The sequence below is a fragment of the Triticum urartu genome, chromosome 1A (genome assembly GCF_056163025.1).
Source record: "Triticum urartu cultivar PI428250 chromosome 1A, HENAU_Tu73, whole genome shotgun sequence".
NCBI lineage: Eukaryota > Viridiplantae > Streptophyta > Magnoliopsida > Poales > Poaceae > Triticum > Triticum urartu.
In genome coordinates, this window is record NC_141873.1 from 487,102,567 (window position 1) to 487,123,029 (window position 20,463).

General features: G+C 42.7%; 1 protein-coding gene across 2 annotated transcripts; it reads right to left on the bottom strand.

Moving 5' to 3' along the window:
* Nucleotides 1-10,287: 10,287 nt before the first annotated feature.
* Nucleotides 10,288-13,379, bottom strand: LOC125536048 (nicotianamine aminotransferase A). Of its 2 annotated transcripts, XM_048699142.2 has the most exons (7): nt 12,928-13,379; nt 12,437-12,779; nt 12,124-12,342; nt 11,973-12,032; nt 11,391-11,546; nt 11,097-11,190; nt 10,288-10,607 (listed from the first exon to the last, which is right to left on the bottom strand). In XM_048699142.2, the coding sequence occupies exons 1-7, from the start codon at nt 13,299-13,301 to the stop codon at nt 10,474-10,476; spliced, it is 1,380 nt and encodes a 459-aa protein (XP_048555099.2). In that variant the 5' UTR covers nt 13,302-13,379; the 3' UTR covers nt 10,288-10,473. The 2 variants fall into 2 exon arrangements, with proteins under 2 accessions (XP_048555099.2, XP_048555104.2); XM_048699147.2 differs by lacking the exon at nt 11,391-11,546.
* Nucleotides 13,380-20,463: the final 7,084 nt, after the last annotated feature.

The following is a 20,463-nucleotide window of genomic DNA, read 5'->3' on the forward strand; positions in this document are numbered from 1 at the left end:
CAATCAATCCTGTATTCAATTCCCTTTGTCTAGCGGTATTGTACTTGCCCGAGACTCGATTGTCGGTATCCGATACCTTGTTCAATCTCGTTACCGGCAAGTCTCTTTACTCGTTCTGTAACACATCATCCCGTGATCAACTCCTTGGTCACATTGCGCATATGATGATGTCCTACCGAGTGGGCCTAGAGATACCTCTCCGTCACACGGAGTGACAAATCCCAGTCTCGATTCGTGCCAACCCAACAGACACTTTCGGAGATACCCGTAGTGTACCTTTATAGCCACCCAGTTACGTTGTGACGTTTAGCACACCCAAAGCATTCCTACGGTATCCGGGAGTTGCACAATCTCATGGTCTAAGGAAATGATACTTGACATTAAAAAGCTTTAGCATACGAACTACACGATCTTTGTGCTAGGCTTAGGATTGGGTCTTATCCATCACATGATTCTCCTAATGATGTGATCCCGTTATCAACGACATCCAATGTCCATGGTCAGGAAACCGTAACCATCAATTGATCAACGAGCTAGTCAACTAGAGGCTTACTAGGGACATGGTGTTGTCTATGTATCCACACATGTATCTGAGTTTCCTATCAATACAATTATAGCATGGATAATAAACGATTATCATGAACAAGGAAATAACCAATTTATTATTGCCTCTAGGGCATATTTCCAACAGTCTCCCACTTGCACTAGAGTTAATAATCTAGTTCACATCGCCATGTGATTAACATTCTCAGGTCACATCGCCATGTGACCAACATCCAAAGAGTTTACTAGAGTTCAATAATCTAGTTCACATCACTATGTGATTAACACTCAATGAGTTCTGGGTTTGATCATGTTACTTGTGAGAGAGGTTGTAGTCTACGGGTCTGTCACATGCAGATCCGTATGTACTTTGCAAATCTCTACGCTATATTTGGAGCCATTTCAAATAACGGTTCTACTTGGAGCTATTCTAAATTGTTGCTCCATTATACGTATCCGGTATCTCTACTTAGAGCTATCCGGATAGGTGTTAAGCTTGCATCGACGTAACTCTTTACGTCGAACTCTTTATCACCTCCATAACCGAGAAACATATCCTTATTCCTCTAAGGATAATTTTGACCGCTATCTGGTGATCTACTCCTAGATCACCTTTGTACCCTCTTGCCAGACATGTGGCAAGGCACACATCAGGTGCGGTACTCAGCATGGCATACCGTATAGAGCCTATGACAAAAGCATAGGGGACGACCTTCGTCCTTCCTCTTTCTTCTGCCGTGGTCGAGTTTTAAGTCTTAACTTCATGCCTTACAACTCAGGCAAGAACTCCTTCTTTGGCTGATCCATCTTGAACACCTTCAAGATCATGTCAAGGTATGTGCTCATTTGAAAGTACCATTAAGCGTTTCTTTATCTATCCTTATAGATCTTGATGCTCAATGTTCAAGTAGCTTAATCCAGGTTTTCCATTGAAAAACACCTTTCAAATAACCCTATATGCTTTCCAGAAATTCTACATCATTTCGGATCAACAATATGTCATCCACATATACTTATCAAAAATGTTGTAGTGCTCCCACTCACTTTATTGTAAATACAAGTTTCTAACAAACTTTGTACAAACCCATAAACTTTGATTACTCCATCAAAGTATATATTCTGACTCCAAGATGCTTGCTCTAGTCCATGGAAGGATCGCTGGAGCTAGCATACCTTTTAGCATCCTTAGGATCGACAAAACCTTTCTGATTGTATCACATACAACCTTTCCTTACGAAAACTGGTAAGGAAACTTGTTTTGACATCCATCTACCAGATTTCATAAATGCAGCTTATGCTAACATGATTCCGACGGACTTAAGCATCGCTACGGGTGAGAAAATCTCATCGTAGTCAACTGCTTGAACTTGTGAAAAACTCTTCGCCACAAGTCGAGCTTCATAGACGATGACATTACCGTCCACGTCCGTCTTGTTCTTAAAATCCACATGTACCTAACAGCCTTACGACCATCAAGTAGTTCTTCCAAAGTCTACACTTTGTTTTCATACATGGATCCTCTCTCGGATTTTATGGCCTCGAGCCAATTTTCGAAATCCGGGCCCACCATTGCTTCTCCATAGCTCATAGGTTCATCGTTGTCCAACAACGTGACCTTTAAGACAGGGTTACCACTTAGAAGTTGTACACACCCTTGTCAACCCATGAGGTTCGATAGTAACTTGATCTGAAGCTCCATGATCATCATCATTAGCTTTCTCTTCAACTAAGGCAGGTGCCACAGAAACATTTTTCCTGTGCTGCGCTACTCTCTGGTTGAAGTAAAGGTTCAACAACCTTATCAAGTTCTATCTTCCTCCCACTCAATTCTTTCGAGAGAAACTTTTCCTCGAGAAAGGACCCGATTCGAGAAACAATCCCTATTGCTTTCGGATCTGAGACAGGAGGTATACCCAACTGTTTTGGGTGTCCTATGAAAATGCATTTATCCGCTTTGGGTTCGAGCTTATCAGCCTGAAACTTTTTCACATAAGCGTCGCAGCCCCAAACTTTTAAGAAATGACAGCTTAGGTTTCTCTAAACCATAGTTCATACGGTGTCATCTCATCGGAATTACGTGGTGCCCTATTTAAAGTGAATGTGGTTGTCTCTAATGCCTAACCCATAAACTATCGTGGTAATTCGATAAGAGACATCATGGTATGCATCATATCCAATAGGGTGCAGTTATGATGTTCGGACACACCATCACACTATGGTGTTCCAGGCTGTATTAGTTGTGAAACAATTTCCACAATGTCTTAATTCTGTGCCAAACTCGTAATTCAGATATTCATCTCTATGATCATATTATAGATATTTTATCCTCTTGTCACGACGATCTTCAACTTCACCCTGAAATTACTTGAACCTTTCAATAATTCAGACTCGTGATTCATCAAGTAACTATACTCAGCATCTGCTCAAATCATCTATGAAGTAAGAATATAACGATATCCACTACATGCCTCAGCACTCATTGGACTGCACACATCAAGATGTATTACTTCCAACAAGTTGCTTTCTTGTTCCATCTTACTGAAAACGAGGCCTTTCAGTCATCTTGCTCATGTGGTATGATTTGCATGTCTCAAGTGATTCAAAATTAAGCGAGTCCAAAGATCCATCAACATGGAGCTTCTTCATGCGTTTTATACCATTGTGACTAAAATTGCAGTGCCACAAGTATGTGGTACTATCATTACTATCTTATATCTTTTGGCATGAACATGTGTATCACTACAATCGGGATTCAATAAACCATTCATTTTAGGTGTAAGACCATTGAAGGTATTATTCAAATAAACAGAGTAACCATTATTCTCCTTAAATGAATAATCGCATTGCGATGAACATAATCTAATCATGTCCATGCTCAGCGCAAACACCAAATAACAATTATTTAGGTTTAACACCAACCCCGATGGTAGACGGAGCGTGCGATGTTTGATCACATCAACCTTGGAAACTCTTCCAACACCTATCGTCGTCTCACCTTTGGCTAGTCTCCGTTTATTCTGTAGCCTTTTATTTCGAGTTACTAACACTTAGCAACCGAACCGGTATCTAATACCCTGCTGCTACTAGGAGTACTCGTAAAGTACACATTTAATATAATATATGTCCAATACATACTTCTGTCAACCTTGCCAGCCTTCTCATCTACCAAGTATCTAGGGTGGTTCCGCTTCAGTGACTGTTCCCCTTATTACAGAAGCACTTAGTCTCGGGCTTGGGTTCAACTTTGGGTTTCTTTACTAGAACGGCAACTGATTTGTCGTTTCATGAAGTATCCCTTTCTTGCCCTTGCTCTTCTTGAAACTAGTGGTTTTACTAACCATCAACAATTGATGCTCCTATTTGATTTCTACTTTCGCGGTGTTGCGAATAGCTCAAGGATCATATCTATCCCTGATATGTTATAGTTTATCACAAAGCTCCAATAGCTTGGTGACAGTGACTTTGGAGAACCATCACTATCTCATCTGGAAGATCAACTCCCACTCGATTCAAGCGATTGTTGTACTCATACAATCTGAGCACATGCTCAACGATTGAGCTTTTCTCCTTAGTTTGTAGGCTTAAGAAACTTGTCAAAGGTCTCATACCTCTTGACGTGGGCACTAGCCTGAAATCCCAATTTCAGTCCTTGGAACATCTCATATGTTCTGCGATGTTTCAAAAACGTCTTTGGTGCCTCAATTCTAAACCATTTAGCATTACGCACTGAACTATCATGTAGTCATCAAAACGTGTATGTCAGATGTTCGCAACATCTACAACTGACGTTTGAGGTTCAGCTCACTGAGCGGTGCATTAAGGACATAATCCTTCTGCGCAGCAATGAGGACAATCCTCTGTTTACGGATCCAGTCCGCATAATTGCTACTATCAACTTTCAACTAAATTTTCTCTAGGAACATATCTAAAACAGTAGAACTAAAGCGTGAGCTACGACATAATTTGCAAAGTCCTTTTGACTATGTTCATGATAATTGAGTTCATCTGATTATTTCATGAACTCCCACTCAGATAGACATCCCTCTAGTCATCTAAGTGATACATGATCCGAATCGACTAGGCCGTGTCCGATCATCACGTGAGACGGACTAGTCATCATCGGTGAACATCTCATGTTGATCGCATCTTCTATACGATTCATGTTCGACCTTTCGGTCCTCCGTGTTCCGAGGCCATGTCTATACATGCTAGGCTCGTCAAGTTAACCTAAGTGTTTCGCATGTGTTCCGAGGCCATGTCTGTACATGCTAGGCTCGTCAACACCCGTTGTATTCGAACGTAAGAATCTATCACACCCGATCATCACGTGGTGCTTCGAAACGACGAACCTTCGCAACGGTGCACAGTTAGGGAGAACACTTTTCTTGAAATTTTAGTGAGGGATCATCTTATTTAAGCTACCGTCGTTCTAAGCAAATAAGATGTAAAAACATGATAAACATCACATGCAATCAAATAGTGACATGATATGGCCATCATCACTTTGCTCCTTTTGATCTCCATCTTCGGGGCTCCATGATCATCATCGTCACCGGCATGACACCATGATCTCCATCATCGTGTCTTCATGAAGTTGTCTCGCCAACTATTACTTCTACTACTACAACTAACGGTTAGCAATAAAGTAAAGTAATTACATGACGTTTATGTTGACACGCAGGTCATAAATAAATTAAGACAACTCCTATGGCTCCTGCCGGTTGTCATACTCATCGACATGCAAGTCATGATTCCTATTACAAGAACATGATCATCTCATACATCACATATATAATTCATCACATCCTTTGGCCACATCACATCACAAAACACTTGCTGCAAAAACAAGTTAGACGTCCTCTAATTGTTGTTGCAAGTTTTTTACGTGGCTGCTATAGGTTGCTAGCAAGAACGTTTCTTACCTACGCCAAAACCACAACGTGAATTGCCAATTTCTATTTACCCTTCATAAGGACCCTGTTCATCGAATCCGATCCGACTAAAGTGGGACAAACAGACACCCGCCAGCCACCTTATGCAACTAGTGCATGTCAGTCGGTGGAACCGGTCTCACGTAAGCGTACGTGTAAGGTTGGTCCGGGCCGCTTCATCCCACAATGCCGCCGAATCAAGATAAGACTAGTAACGGCAAGTAAATTGACAAAATCGACGCCCTTGTAGATCGCTAAGCGGAAGCGTTCAAGTGAACGGGGTTGATGGAGTCATACTCGTCGTGATCCAAATCACCGATGATCCTAGTGCCAAACGGACGGCACCTCCGCGTTTAACACACATGGAGCCCGGTGACGTCTCCCATGCCTTGATCCAGCAAGGAGAGAGGGAGAGGTTGGGGAAGACTCCATCCAGCAGAAGCACGATGGCGTGGTGGTGGTGGAGGAGCATGGTACTCCAGCAGGGCTTCGCCAAGCACCGCAAGAGACGAGGAGGGAGAGGGGTAGGGCTGTGCCAAGAAGGAGATGTTCTCGTGTGTATGGCAGCCCAAAACCCCACTATATATAGGGGAAAGGGAGGGGCTGCGCCCCCACCTAGGTTTCCACCCCTAGGGGTGGCGGCTAGCCCTAGATCCCATCTAGGGGGGCGGCCAAGGGGGAATAGAGGGGGGGCGCACCACTAGGTGGGCCTTAGGCCCATCTGAGCCTAGGGTTTCCCCCTTTTCCCTTCTCTCTTTGCCTTGGGCCCTGGTGGGGGGGCGCACCAGCCCACCTGGGGCTGGTCCCCTTTCACACTTGGCCCACGCAGCCCTCTGGGGCAGGTAGCCCCACCTGGTGGACCCCCGGGACCCTCCCGGTGGTCCCGGTACTTTACCGATAGCACCCGAAACTTTTCCGGTGACCAAAACAGGACTTCCCATATATAAATCTTTACCTCCGGACCATTTCGGAACTCCTCATGATATCCGAGATCTCATCCGGTACTCCGAACAACATTCGGTAACCACGTATATCTATTCCCTATAATCCTAGCGTCATCGAACCTTAAGTGTGTAGACCCTACGGGTTCGGGAACCATGTAGACATGACCGAGACACCTCTCCGGCCAATAACCAACAACGGGATCTGGATACCCATGTTGGCTCCCACATGTTCCACGATGATCTCATCGGATAAACCACGATGTCGAGGATTCAATCAATCCCGTATTCAATTCCCTTTGTCTAGCGGTATTGTACTTGCCCGAGATTCGATCGTCGGTATCCGATACCTTGTTCAATCTCGTTACCGGCAAGTCTCTTTACTCGTTCCGTAACACATCATCCCGTGATCAACTCCTTGGTCACATTGCGCATATGATGATGTCCTACCGAGTGGGCCCAGATATACCTCTCCGTCACACGGAGTGACAAATCCTAGCCTCGATTCGTGCCAACCCAACAGACACTTTCGGAGATACCCGTAGTGTACCTTTATAGCCACCCAGTTACGTTGTGACGTTTGGCACACCCAAAGCATTCCTACGGTATCCAGGAGTTGCACAATCTCATGGTCTAAGGAAATGATACTTCACATTAGAAAAGCTTTAGCATACGAATTGCACGATCTTTGTGCTAGGCTTAGGATTGGGTCTTGTGTTGGGGAACGTAGTAATTTTAAAAAATTTCCTACGCACACGCAAGATCATGGTGATGCATAGCAACGAGAGGGAAGAGTGTGATCTACGTACCCTTGTAGACCGACAGCGGAAGCGTTAGCACAACGCGGTTGATGTAGTCGTACGTCTTCACGGCCCGACCGATCAAGCACCGAAACTACGGCACCTCCGAGTTCTAGCACACGTTCAGCTCGATGACGATCCTCGGACTCCGATCCAGCAAAGTGTCGGGGAAGAGTTCCGTCAGCACGACGGCGTGGTGACGATCTTGATGTACTACCGTCGCAGGGCTTCGCCTAAGCACCGCTACAATATTATCGAGGATTATGGTGGAAGGGGGCACCGCACACGGCTAAGAATATGATCACGTGGATCAACTTGTGTGTCTAGGGGTGCCCCCTGCCCCCGTATATAAAGGATCAAGGGGAGGAGGAGGCCGGCCCTAGGAGGGGGCGCGCCAAGTGTGGAGTCCTACTAGGACTCCCTAGTCCTAGTAGGATTCCACCTCCCATACGGAATAGGAAAAGAGGAAGGGAAAAGGAGAAGGAAGGAAGGGGGCGCCCCCTTCCCTAGTCCAATTCGGACCAGACCAAGGGGAGGGGTGCGGCCACCCTTGAGGCCCTTTTTTCTTCTTTCCCGTATGGCCAAATAAGGCCCAATACGTATTCCCGTAACTCTCAAGTACTCCGAAAAATACCCGAATCACTCGGAACCTTTCCGATGTCCGAATATAGTCGTCCAATATATCGATCTTTACGTCTCGACCATTTCGAGACTCCTCGTCATGTCCCCGATCTCATCCGGGACTCCGAACTCCTTCGGTACATCAAAAATCATAAACTCATAATATAACTGTCATTGAAACCTTAAGCGTGCGGACCCTATGGGTTCGAGAATAATGTAGACATGACCGAGACACGTCTCCAGTCAATAACCAATAGCGGAACCTGGATGCTCATATTGGCTCCCACATATTTTACGAAGATCTTTATCGGTCAGACCGCATAACAACATACGTTGTTCCCTTTGTCATCGGTATGTTACTTGCCCGAGATTCGATCGTCGGTATCTTAATACCTAGTTCAATCTCGTTACCGGCAAGTCTCTTTACTCGTTCCGTAATACATCATCTCACAACTAACTCATTAGTTGCAATGCTTTCAAGACTTATGTGATGTGCATTACCGAGAGGGCCCAGAGATACCTCTCCGACAATCGGAGTGACAAATCCTAATCTCGAAATACGCCAACCCAACATGTACCTTTGGAGACACCTGTAGAGCTCCTTTATAATCACCCAGTTACGTTGTGACGTTTGGTAGCACACAAAGTGTTCCTCCGGCAAACGGGAGTTGCATAATCTCATAGTCATAGGAACATGTATAAGTCATGAAGAAAGCAATAGCAACATACTAAACGATCGGGTGCTAAGCTAATGGAATGGGTCATGTCAATCACATCATTCTCCTAATGATGTGATCCCGTTAATCAAATAACAACTCTTTTGTTTATGGTTAGGAAACATAACCATCTTCGATTAACGAGCTAGTCAAGTAGAGGCATACTAGTGACACTCTGTTTGTTTATGTATTCACACATGTATTATGTTTCCGGTTAATACAATTCTAGCATGAATAATAAACATTTATCATGATATAAGGAAATAATAATAACTTTATTATTGCCTCTAGGGCATATTTCCTTCATCTTGTCCATCACATGATTCTCCTAATGATGTGATCCCGTTATCAACGACATCCAATGTCCATGGTCAGGAAACTGTAACCATCAATTGATCAACGAGCTAGTCAACTAGAGGCTTACTAGGGACATGGTGTTGTCTATGTATCCACACATGTATCTGAGTTTCCTATCAATACAATTATAGCATGGATAATAAACGATTATCATGAACAAGGAAATAACCAATTTATTATTGCCTCTAGGGCATATTTCCAACAATATACTAGTCTCCAATGATGAGTTGTGGCCGAGGAAGGACCTGTAAATTCTCGCTCTCACTTCTACCATCTTTTTTACGTCATGGAAGACCAAAACAATGCCATTCAGGCGCATCGCCGGCCCGCCCGGGACGAAAATCCTACTTTCATCATAATTTATTTTCATAGAGTACGAGCCCTACACATTCATGATAATACGTGTTTTTGTCATGTTCAGGACAAAATGCCATGATTCTGTCTTTTTCTTGTAGTGATGGGATGAATTCAATCGGGTGGTACTTCTTGTGTACCCGCTCTCGAACTCCAGGGTAAAAACCCTAGATCTGACCCTAATTGGTGATACCTGCCGATTTTAGCATTCTTTGTGTTGTTACCTTGATGAAGGCATTGCTCGGAGTTTGCTCAGATTTGATTCAGGGTGAAAACTCGGGATTTGACCTCAGTGGTTGGATCCGACTACGGTGGCACTTCCACGTCATTCCCTTCTTGGAGGCATCCTTTTTGTAGAATCTTTCTCATAGTCCTTGTGTTGCCAACAAATGTTTGGCACTGTTGGTCACCGTTGTATGTCGTCGGTCATTGTTGGTTTTTTCATTTCTCCCTCCGCCTAGGCATAGCTTTTATCTTCTATGACTCTGCTCTTTGTCGGTGTGATCGTGTGTGTGTGTGTGTGTTGGTTGTTTGCATCTTGTTTATGCAGAGGCCGGATGTGTACTCATTATGATCTCCCTCGATGCTACATCGTGAGTCAATAAAAGCACCCTATATGGAAAGAATGTATTCGACAAGTTCAATTCCAAATTAAGATAAAGTCAAATCAGCAATTGTTCATAAACCGCCTATTCACCCCCCCCCCCTCTCTAGGAAACATATAGGTCCCTTCATGTAGCAAACTGACATTGGTATAAAAGGGAAATTTTTGGGGTACTTCAACATACCTTAAGAGAATGTGTGCTTGGAGTAATATCAGAGTTGTCAAAATGAAATTAAACTTTTAAAATCTTTGGCATGGCTATAATTTCGCTTATGTTCATCATGTTTCATCCAGACCATGGCAACCATAACATATTCAAGGAGTATGTTCACTTCTATTCACAGGGAACTCAAAGTTTCATTTGTTGAAAGATATAGATTTTTTAAAAGGAGGTTCAAACCCCCGTCCTCTACATCATCCTGATGCACACAACCATCTTTATTGAAATTGATGCAAGGCAACAAGGCCAAATACATCAAAAGGTAGGGTACATGACTTGGGCAGCTACAACCGAACCATTACAAGATGTTTTATTGAAATATATGGATAACGATAACTAGAAACGATTTACAGCTTCAGTCAGATGCACAACTAAGGTGTGTACAACTAACAACCATTTATTGAATTCTTCTTCTTGTTCCTTTGACAGAATGATTTGATCCTTTCGAGACCATCTTGAAGAGAAGATGGAACGCAAGCAAAAGTAATGCGGACCCAATTTTCCATTCCCAAAACACTCCCTGCATTTGAGAGAAAACATTTACAAGTTTTTTTAGAGTTAAACGTATATAAGTTTTGTTTCTGAGAATTGTGGAAGTATATAAGTTGGACTGCAAAAACATCTCAAAATTATTAACAATCATTTGGAACATGTGCTTGATATTTTTTGTGAGCATCACAAACATGTAAACAGAAAAAAAAGACACTGGTCATGAAAGCAAGGACACGTACATGTTATGTTAGTCTTCGCATAAAAACAAAGAATATTCTAATGCGGTTATACATTTTCTGACAATGATATGCTAATCATTTATATGTGTAGTCATCTAAACTGATAAGAACTTCATATCCAATCAAACGAAATAATAGAACATGATTCACATTTAAGAAGCATATATCAGTCAAACATAATCTTATGTTCGTACAAAACATATACTACTGTTTATTATAACAAAAAAGTTACGACCATTCCATATAGTTTTTAGAAAAATGACCATATGCATTCCTACCTGGACATAAAATTACTGATTCTTCCTTTGCGAGCTTGCAACAAAAATCAATGTCATCATGGATCGCCTCCAAAAGATGTAAGTTTAGTTTCACCTGTTTACATGGAAATTAATACATGGTTATGGATCGGAACATTGATGGAGACACATTGTGGTCCCAAATTAATACATGGAAATTCTTAACGCCTTGAAGGTGTTGTAGCCTCCAAAACATAATTATATTTTCACTTGATTATTTTGGACGCATTGCGGTCCCAAATTAGTCCTGAAAAAATAAGTCTATGCTTAGCTTACCATCACAAACATCGATCCTTCTGGCTTGTGAGGACATGTAATGTATTTATTTTCCTTTATTTCTCTATAACATATCTCTGATGATTCCTTTAGTAGACCAATAATCCTCTTAAAGAAATCTTCTTTTGTGTTCTCAAGAATTTGAGGAAGAGCAGCCTAAACAATTTGATAGTGCAACAATCCATAATCAAGTTGTGTCAATCATAAGAGAACAATAGTGTCAAGGATATCAAAACATGAAGATGCAAGAGAAGGTGTTGTAGCCTTGTAGGTAAATAAGTTCTTAACAAAATGGCATACTCACAGTACAAAAATGTATATATTATAAAAGAAGTTTTAGTATATTGCATATTTGACCGAAAAGAATATGTCATGCTCATAATATGATGTATATTTTCTAAGAACAGTATATAGTTCTATTCAATAGTTAGTTGCTGCTTTATGTTTATTTATTTTATGAAATCGAAGCAAATAAAGGTGAATAACTACAAATGTGTGTACCTTTCTTCCATCATGCTGGACTTCGACTTTCAAACTTACTCAGGGACAGGAGCAAAATAGGACTAGGTACCAAAGACTAACCTGGACGAAGGTTGCTGGGTCCGTTGAGACGTTAAGGTAATTCGTAATAGATGTAGAGATCTACCCAGAAAAAATGTCAGTACAAACTTAGCAAAATGCTAATCCTCACAGTATATATAGGATACGAAAAGAATGACAGGGAGTTAATTACCCTAGTTTCCTCTAAAATCTTTGTGGGGTCGTACACCGCCACCCATCCAAGTCGCCATCCGGGCACTATCCATGACTTGGACAGAGATCCGATGGACAAGACAGGGGCAATGTGCCCGAAGACGCCCATGGGGATAAATGGGGCGCTGCCCAGAACCAGCTTGCCGTACACCTCATCAGCAATCACCAATATTCCGAGCTTTCTCGCCACCTCCGCGACCTAATCAAGCAACATCAGCAAACGATTAGCAGATGCAATCCATATATGTTCAAACAAACCGGTCGATCAGCAAGGCAAAGCATGGATGCAAAACCTTGGCCAAATGCTTGTAGGAGTAAACGCTGCCGCACGGATTGTTTGGGTTTATGATGAGCATCGCGGTTGTGTTCTTGTCAGCGATGGATTCCAGCGAGTCGATGTCGATCTCCCACCCCTTCTCGGGGATAAGGTCAAAATGCCGAACCTCCAGCTTGTTGAACGCCGCTCGGGCCTCGTAATTCGGGTAGCCTGGCCTGGGGAGCAGTATGTTGGCGCCGGCAGTTTGGGCCAGGACCGGGATTATGACCTCGATCGCTTGGGTTCCACCGGCGGTGAGGAAGATGTCGTCGGCCGATAGCTTGTAGGGCACGCCCTGTGACAAGTGCTCTGCTACAGCGCTGTTTGTTTTCATAGTATAAGGTACAATAGAAGGTTAAGTTTTCGAACGCACAGGGAAGAACATTCGTGGACACCGACGTAAAGCGGCACATGCGTATGCATAGATTACTGTGGAGTACACGCGAGCGGAGAAACTGAAAATGTTACCTTCGCGCGGCGGGCAGGCCGACGCCGGCGGCGTAGCAGCTGAACTGCCCGGTGCGCAGCGCGGCGGCGACGGCGTCCTCGGCCTCGACGGCCGTGCGGAAGGCCGGGAACACGGACGGGTCCCCGTGGGCCAGCGGCAGCACGGGCCTTGGCCCGCTCTCCTCCACGCTCGCGCTGATCTTGTACCGTATCGCCCGGATGCTGTTCTTGGCCCCCGTCCTCGCCAGGATGCCGTCCTTGCCCCCCGCGAAATTCCAATCCGCCGCCGCCGCGGCATGGCCGTTGCTCTTGCCGTTCGCGGCGGCGTGCCCGTTGCTCTTGCAGTTCGCGGCGGCGGCCTCACCGTGGCCGTTGCTCTGGCGTACCGTGGCCATGAGGAAACGAGGAGGAGGAGTGCTGAGTGGTAGGGAACAAGGTGTCAAGGTAGTCAACCAAGGGATGGATTGAACAGCGGTGCTTGACTGTCCTATATAGCCGTTGGTCCGTCCGATCGCCTGCGCATTCGGGGCCGGCGGCAAGAAGCACGCATGCAGGCACGCTGCCGGCTGACGGGCGTGGCCGTCGCGACCTGTCACCATTATCCCGTCATATTTTTGGGTGCTCCGTCTTTGTTTTATGTACGGAATGCAGGTCCAGCGCCAAGGAGTACACTACTGGCTACACTCTTTGAGAAAGGGAAAAGGACCTGGACGCATGAACCATGCTTCTCGACTCCACCCGGTGCCGTGCAGGTGGCAAGCTGATTGGTTCAATGTCACCCACTCAATTCCACTCAAAGTATATATAGCCGAGCCCTCCGGCTCCACAGCGGTTTTTGGAAGTGCAGGCAAATCACCGTACCAAAAAAAATGTACGGCTAATCCAGAAATGGTATCTCTGCACCTAATTCAGAATGCCGGTGAGGGAGGGGCGATGACAGCGGCGTGCCTTCGGCTCACTTTAGTGCTTGTAGTCGTCGCTAGGTGGTCTACGGGCTTCGATATTTTCTTTTTTTAGTGTTCGTTGTACTACCATAATTGAAATGAATAGATCGAAATCTTTCTCGCAAAAAATTTATAATGCTATGTCTTTCTTTCGGTGCTTGAAGAAAAAACTCTAGCACTTTCCTTGGTTGATCGTGTGATAATTATAGTTCTTTTTTTCTTTTTGACAGATAGATACAACAGAAGTTTGCCCGTGCTCTTCATTTTTTAACATGGTAGTGGCTGGCAAAAATTGCAATTCCTTCGTTTAGTAGTCAGGAGTGCTGATATTAGACCACCCTTTATTTGGGGCTTGTCTTGCTGTGTCCCCGGCATGATTCTATGACTTATTGTACTTGACTTTGTGACTTTGGATGCTTGATGGTATGCTTTATAATATAAAGCGGGGAGAAACCCTTTTTCTTATATTAGACCACCCTATCGCATGAAAGCTCTGCCCTGTTTGAATTTGTGTTCTTTTAACGATGCTGTGTGTACGTACGATAGTTTTCCTATGATTTCGGTGCGAAACATCAAATCAAATCATTTCATACTTTTGCGGCAAAGTGCATGACACCATTAGATCACTCATCGTACTGAAATCGTACAAGGAGAGCGCCTCCCCAGCACCTTAAGCACCAGAGAGAGTAGCCAGAGGTGATCGACCCAACAAAGGAGGTGATCGCTTGTTCAGGGAGTCGCTGGTTTACCCGGTTGGTGGCTGCGGTTGAGCAGTCACCTGTTAACCGTTGACCGTTGACTTCTCAAGAAATTCATTTTAAAAACAAAATAGAAAAAGTTTGCCGAATTTGAAAAATGTTCATGGATTTGAAAAAAGATTGTGGATTTTGATAAAAACTCACCGGTTTGAAAAGGTTGATCGATTTTGAAGGGGAATGATCATGAAATTGAAAATGTTCATGGATTTTAAAAAAAGTTCTCGGATTTGAAAAAAGTCATCGATTTTGGAAAAATAATTCACAAATTTGAAAAAAAACACAGATTTGGTAAAAATAAGTCCTGGATATGAAAAAAATCACGAACTTGAAGAAAAGTTCACGGTTTAAAAAAATTGAAGAAAGTTTTGAATTTGAAAAAATTCCATGCATTTTGAAAAAGAAAAATAAAACCCAAAAAGAAAAAAAAATAAGTTGAATAACCTATCCAATAAAAAAAGTGGTCATAAGCTTCTAGAAGCTTTCGAAAATCAGCTGGAAGTTTCTAGAAGCTTGATAAAACTAGCTGGTCTCTTCCAAAAAAAGAAACCCGTTTAGGACCGTGCGGTCGAAAGAAGGAAATAAAAGTATAATGGGCTGGCCCAAGTGGAGGAGGGGTGTGCACCAGACTGAAAAATAACTTATAACTAGGAGACCTCCTAATAAAAAAGCGCTAGCTAGGAGAACCAGCGCCCACGCGCCCACATTCTCTGGGCCGGCCCAACATCATGGCGGCGTGGTTGCTCGCTCCAGGGCGCACCATGGTTGGCCAGTCAACCGTTGACTTCTGAAAAAAGGAAAAGGTTTGTGAACTCAAGAAACTTCATGGATTTGAAAAAGTTAGCTAAATCAAAAAAATCATGAATTTCACAAAAAGTTTCAAAAAATAGGTTCACGAATTCAAAAAAAGTTCATAGTAATTGTGAAAAGGATCCTGGATTTTGAAAAAAATACATTGATTTTGTAAAAAATGTTCACGAAACGAAAGAGGTTCGCTGGTTTTCTGTAAAATTTATGAATTAGAAAAATGACGGATTTAAATAAAAGCTCACGATTCTAAAAAACTTCATGAATTTTAGAAAAGGAAAAGAAACTGAAAAAAATAAACAAAAATAATCGGCCAAACAAAACCGAAATAAGAAAAGCAAACAGGAAAACCAATGCGTTTTTAGCATTACATTTGAAGAAGAAAAATAGGCACAACAGGTAAGGTGTGACACTTGGTTACCGCGGTTTGAACTAAAAACAAAAGGTGTGGAGTTTGAATCACGTCACACACCCATTTTTTGAAGGTTAATAGAAATGAAAAGAAAAGTAAATGGGTCACGGGCCCAAGGCGGAGGGGTGTGTGCGCCGTTGGCGAAATAGCCTATTACCGACGCTTAAGGCATGGAGTAGGATTGGTGTGTAACTATTCCTCTATATAGATGGGCCTCTTCAGTCTTCGTTGTTATTTGTGTTTGTCGCGCGTGAAGAAGTGTGGAGTCAAGAAGCATACCTCCACACTCCGGCCCTCTTTCCTTGCTCTTGAATCCCTGGTTGGGCGGTTCAAATCCAACGTGGCAAGTTCTTTTCACGAGGCAGGATGGCACGGCCACCCAAATAGCAGCCGGCAGGGAGGACTATGTGAAGGGAAGGAAATTTTAGGCCATCTCTCGATCTCTGATTTTTTTAGGCATCTTCGCAACGATATTGGTGTTCTCATGAGCTCGTGACTTTGAGTTTTGATTTCCACCCACTATTTTTCTTTACTGAAATCTTGTAGTTAATTTTATTCTTTTCATCTATTAGGCATCTACTATTGCAAGATCAAAGTGGCAAGTCATGTCTTCATCTAGAAAACATGAATATGGTTACCAAAAGCGTTTGAAGAAACTAAAAATATAGGATTTAACTCGGTCCCAGAAAGGAGATATGGATAAGTTTGTTACAAAAAAACCACAAAGTGTCCTCCAATAATAAGTCACTTGATCAAGAGCATGCATGTGATAATAATGTTGACATTGATCCTAACCCTAGAGATGGCTAGAGAGAGATAGAAAATGATGTTGAGGATGAACAAAATTGCGATGACATTGGGGCTAGTAATATTGATGGTAACTTGAATACTTCACCTAATGTGGATGTTGGTGATTATTTGCATCTTGACATATTTGATCCAAGACATTGGGATTCCCTTGATTCTAATCAAATTATTATTTTCAGCACAAAAGGGCCCTCAAAAGGACACACCATTTAAGAAAGGTCATACAGATAAATACAAAGGGAGGTTTTCTGCACTATTCTACACTAGAATTATATTCAAATGGAGACTTGCTTCGGTTCTAAATTATTTGCAAAAGGGAATCGAAAAGGTATTTTGGCAAATGAGGGGTATATGGATTGGACATATCGTGGCACTAGACTTAAAGAGCACGAGACAAGTGCAGGCCATGTTTTGAATCTGACCACTTGGTATGAGTTGCGTACTAGATTGCAAGAGCATGAAACTATTGATAAAGCCGCTCAGCGGCAACTTAAGAGTGAAAAGGAGCACTGGAGAAAAGTTTTGTTGAGAATCGTTTGCATTGTTGTATTGTAAAGTTCTTACCGAGCATAATCTAGCCTTTCGTGGTACTAATAGCAAATTGTATGAAGATAGCAATGAAAATTTCTTGGGTTTGGTTGAGAGTTAGCTGAATTTGACCCACTTATTCAAGAGCATGTTCATCATATTACAAATGATGAAATGCATGCTCACTATCTTGATTTTAAGATTCAGAATGAGTTGATACACTTGCTTGCTTCTGCTATTCGGTCTAAGATTGTTAAGATAATAAAGAGTGCAAAGTATTTCTTTGTCATACTTGATTGTACCCCTGATGCAAGCCATCAAGAATCCTATGTAGGATTTTTAGATGTAAATGATACGATTGGGCAACGAATGTTTGAAGTGCTAGAAAATGAACTAGAGCTTCTTGACATTGATATTTTTTTAGAAAAGGAGGATGACCCCCGGCCTCTGCATCTGGGAGATGCATGAGGCCATTTTATTGATTATTCTCGAGGACCTTACAAATTAGTACAACAATATGCCTGAATCCACCATCTTGGCAACATCTGCCGCTACTCCAATCCATATGATGAAGGGGTGCAAGCTGGGCCAAATACCCAGACCTCTCACCTAAGCCTAACATCTAAAGCCGGAGGCCCCGACCGAGCCACATACTGAGTCTAGGGCACAAACCAGTCCGACGAACTCACATGTGTCGTGATACGTCTCCAACGTTATCTATAATGTTTGATTGCTCCATGCTCTATTATCTACTGTTTTGGACTATATTGGGCTTTATTTTCCACTTTTATATTATTTTTGGGACTAACCTATTAACCGGAGGCCCAGCCCAGAATTGCTGTTTTTTTGCCTATTTCAGTGTTTCGGATAAACGAAATATCAAACGGAGTCCAAACAGAATAAAATCTTCGGGAACGTGATTTTCTCATCGAACGTGATCCAGGAGACTTGGACCCTGCTCCAAGAAACAAAAGAGGCGGTCACGAGGGTGGGGGCGCGCCCCTACCCTGCTCCAAGGAACAAAAGAGGCGGTCACGAGGGTGGGGGGCGCGCCCCTCTGCCTCATGGGCCCCTCGTTGCTCCTCCGGCGTACTTCTTCCTCCTATATATACACACGTACCCCCAAACGATCAGAACAGGAGCCAAAAACCTAATTCCACCGCCGCAACTTTCTGTATCCACGAGATCCCATCTTGGGGCCTGTTCCGGAGCTCCGCCGGAAGAGGGCCGTCATCACGGAGGGCTTCTACATCATCCTAGCCCCTCCGATGAAGTGTGAGTAGTTTACCTCAGACCTTCGGGTCCATAGTTAGTAGCTAGATGGCTTCTTCTCTCTCTTTGAATCTCAATACAAAGTTCTCCCCCTATCTTGTGGAGATCTATTTGATGTAATCTTCTTTTTGCGGTGTGTTTGTTGAGACCGATGAATTGTGGGTTTATGATCAAGTCTATCTATGAATAATATTTGAATCTTCTCTGAATTCTTTTATATATGATTGGTTATCTTTGCAAGTCTCTTCGAATTATTCGTTTGGTTTGGCCAACTAGATTGGTAGTTCTTGCCATGGGAGAAGTGCTTAGCTTTGGGTTCGATCTTGCGGTGTCCTTACCCAGTGACAGAAGGGGCAGCAAGACACGTATTGTATCGTTGCCATCGAGGATAACAAGATGGGATTTATTTCATATTGCATGAATTTATCTCTCTACATCATGTCATCTTGCTTAAGGCGTTACTCTGTTTTTAACTTAATACTCTAGATGCATGCTGGATAGCGGTCGATGAGTGGAGTAATAGTAGTAGATGCAGAATCGTTTCAATCTACTTGTCACGGACGTGATGCCTATATACAGATCATGCCTAGATATTCTCATAACTATGCTCAATTCTGTCAATTGCTCAAAAGTAATTTGTTCACCCACCGTAGAATACTTATGCTCTTGAGAGAAGCCACTAGTGAAACCTATGGCCCCCGGGTCTATTCTCATCATATCAATCTCCATCACTTTAATCTTGTTTTGCTTTTTACTTTGCCTTTACTTTTTACTTTGCATCTTTATACCAAAAATACCAAAAATATTATATCTATCAGATATTTCTCTCGTAAGTGACCGTGAAGGGCTTGACAACCCCTAATCGCGTTGGTTGCCAGTAGCTATCGCTTTGTGCAGGTACGAGGGACTTGAGCGTGGGCTCCTACTGGATTGATACCTTGGTTCTCAAAAACTGAGGAAAATACTTACGCTACTCTGCTGCATCATCCCTTCCTCTTCGGGGAAAACCAACGCAAGCTCAAGACGTAGCAAGAAGGATTTCTGGCGCCGTTACCGGGGACTCTACGCAAAAAGTCAACATACCAAGTACCCATCATAATCCCTATCTCTCGCATTACATTATTTGCCATTTGCCTCTCGTTTTCCTCTCCCCCCAATTCACCCTTGCCGTTTTATTCGCCCTCTCTCTCTATCCTCCCTCTCTATTTGCCTCTTTTTGCCTGCTTGCTTTTTGTTTGCTCGTGTGTTTGATTGCTTGTTTGTCACGATGGCTCAACCAAGATTTGGTGATCTTCACCTTAAAAGGTTAGAGGAGATCGAAACCAACGTCAGGAAGTTTATGGTTTTGCAATTTGAGCATAATAATTTCTTTAGAAACGAGCTTAAGGAACAAAAAAGTTTTATGAGTTATATGAATAAAGAGCTAGTTGATATGTCTAAAGAATTTGATGGTATAAGATCCCAAATTGCTCGTTTAGAAAAGATGACTGCTGAAATTTCGGATATGCAAGCCACCTTAGTTAATAAGATGGCTGCTAAACCAGATACCTATGAAAATCAAGTGATCTAAAAGTTATTGATGTGTCTCCTATTAAATCTTTATTTTGCAATATGAATCTTGATGAAACTGAATATGATCTTCCTTTACCTAGAAGGCGTTCTAGAAATTCAGAGTATTTAGATCTTAATGATGAAATTGATGAAAGTGGGATTGAAAGAAATAAAAATCTAGATGTTGCTAAACCCACTATATTGGATTTCAAGGAATTTAATTATGAAAGTTGCTCTTTAATTGATTGTATTTCCTTGTTGCAATCCGTGCTAAATTCTCCACATGCTTATAGTCAAAATAAAGCCTTCACCGAACATATTGTTGATGCCTTGATGCGATCTTATGAAGAAAAACTTGAGTTGAAAGTTTCTATCCCTAGAAAACTCTACGATGAGTGGGAACCAACTATTTAAATTAAAATTAAAGATCATGAGTTTTATGCTTTGTGTGATTTGGGTGCTAGTGTCTCTACTATTCCCA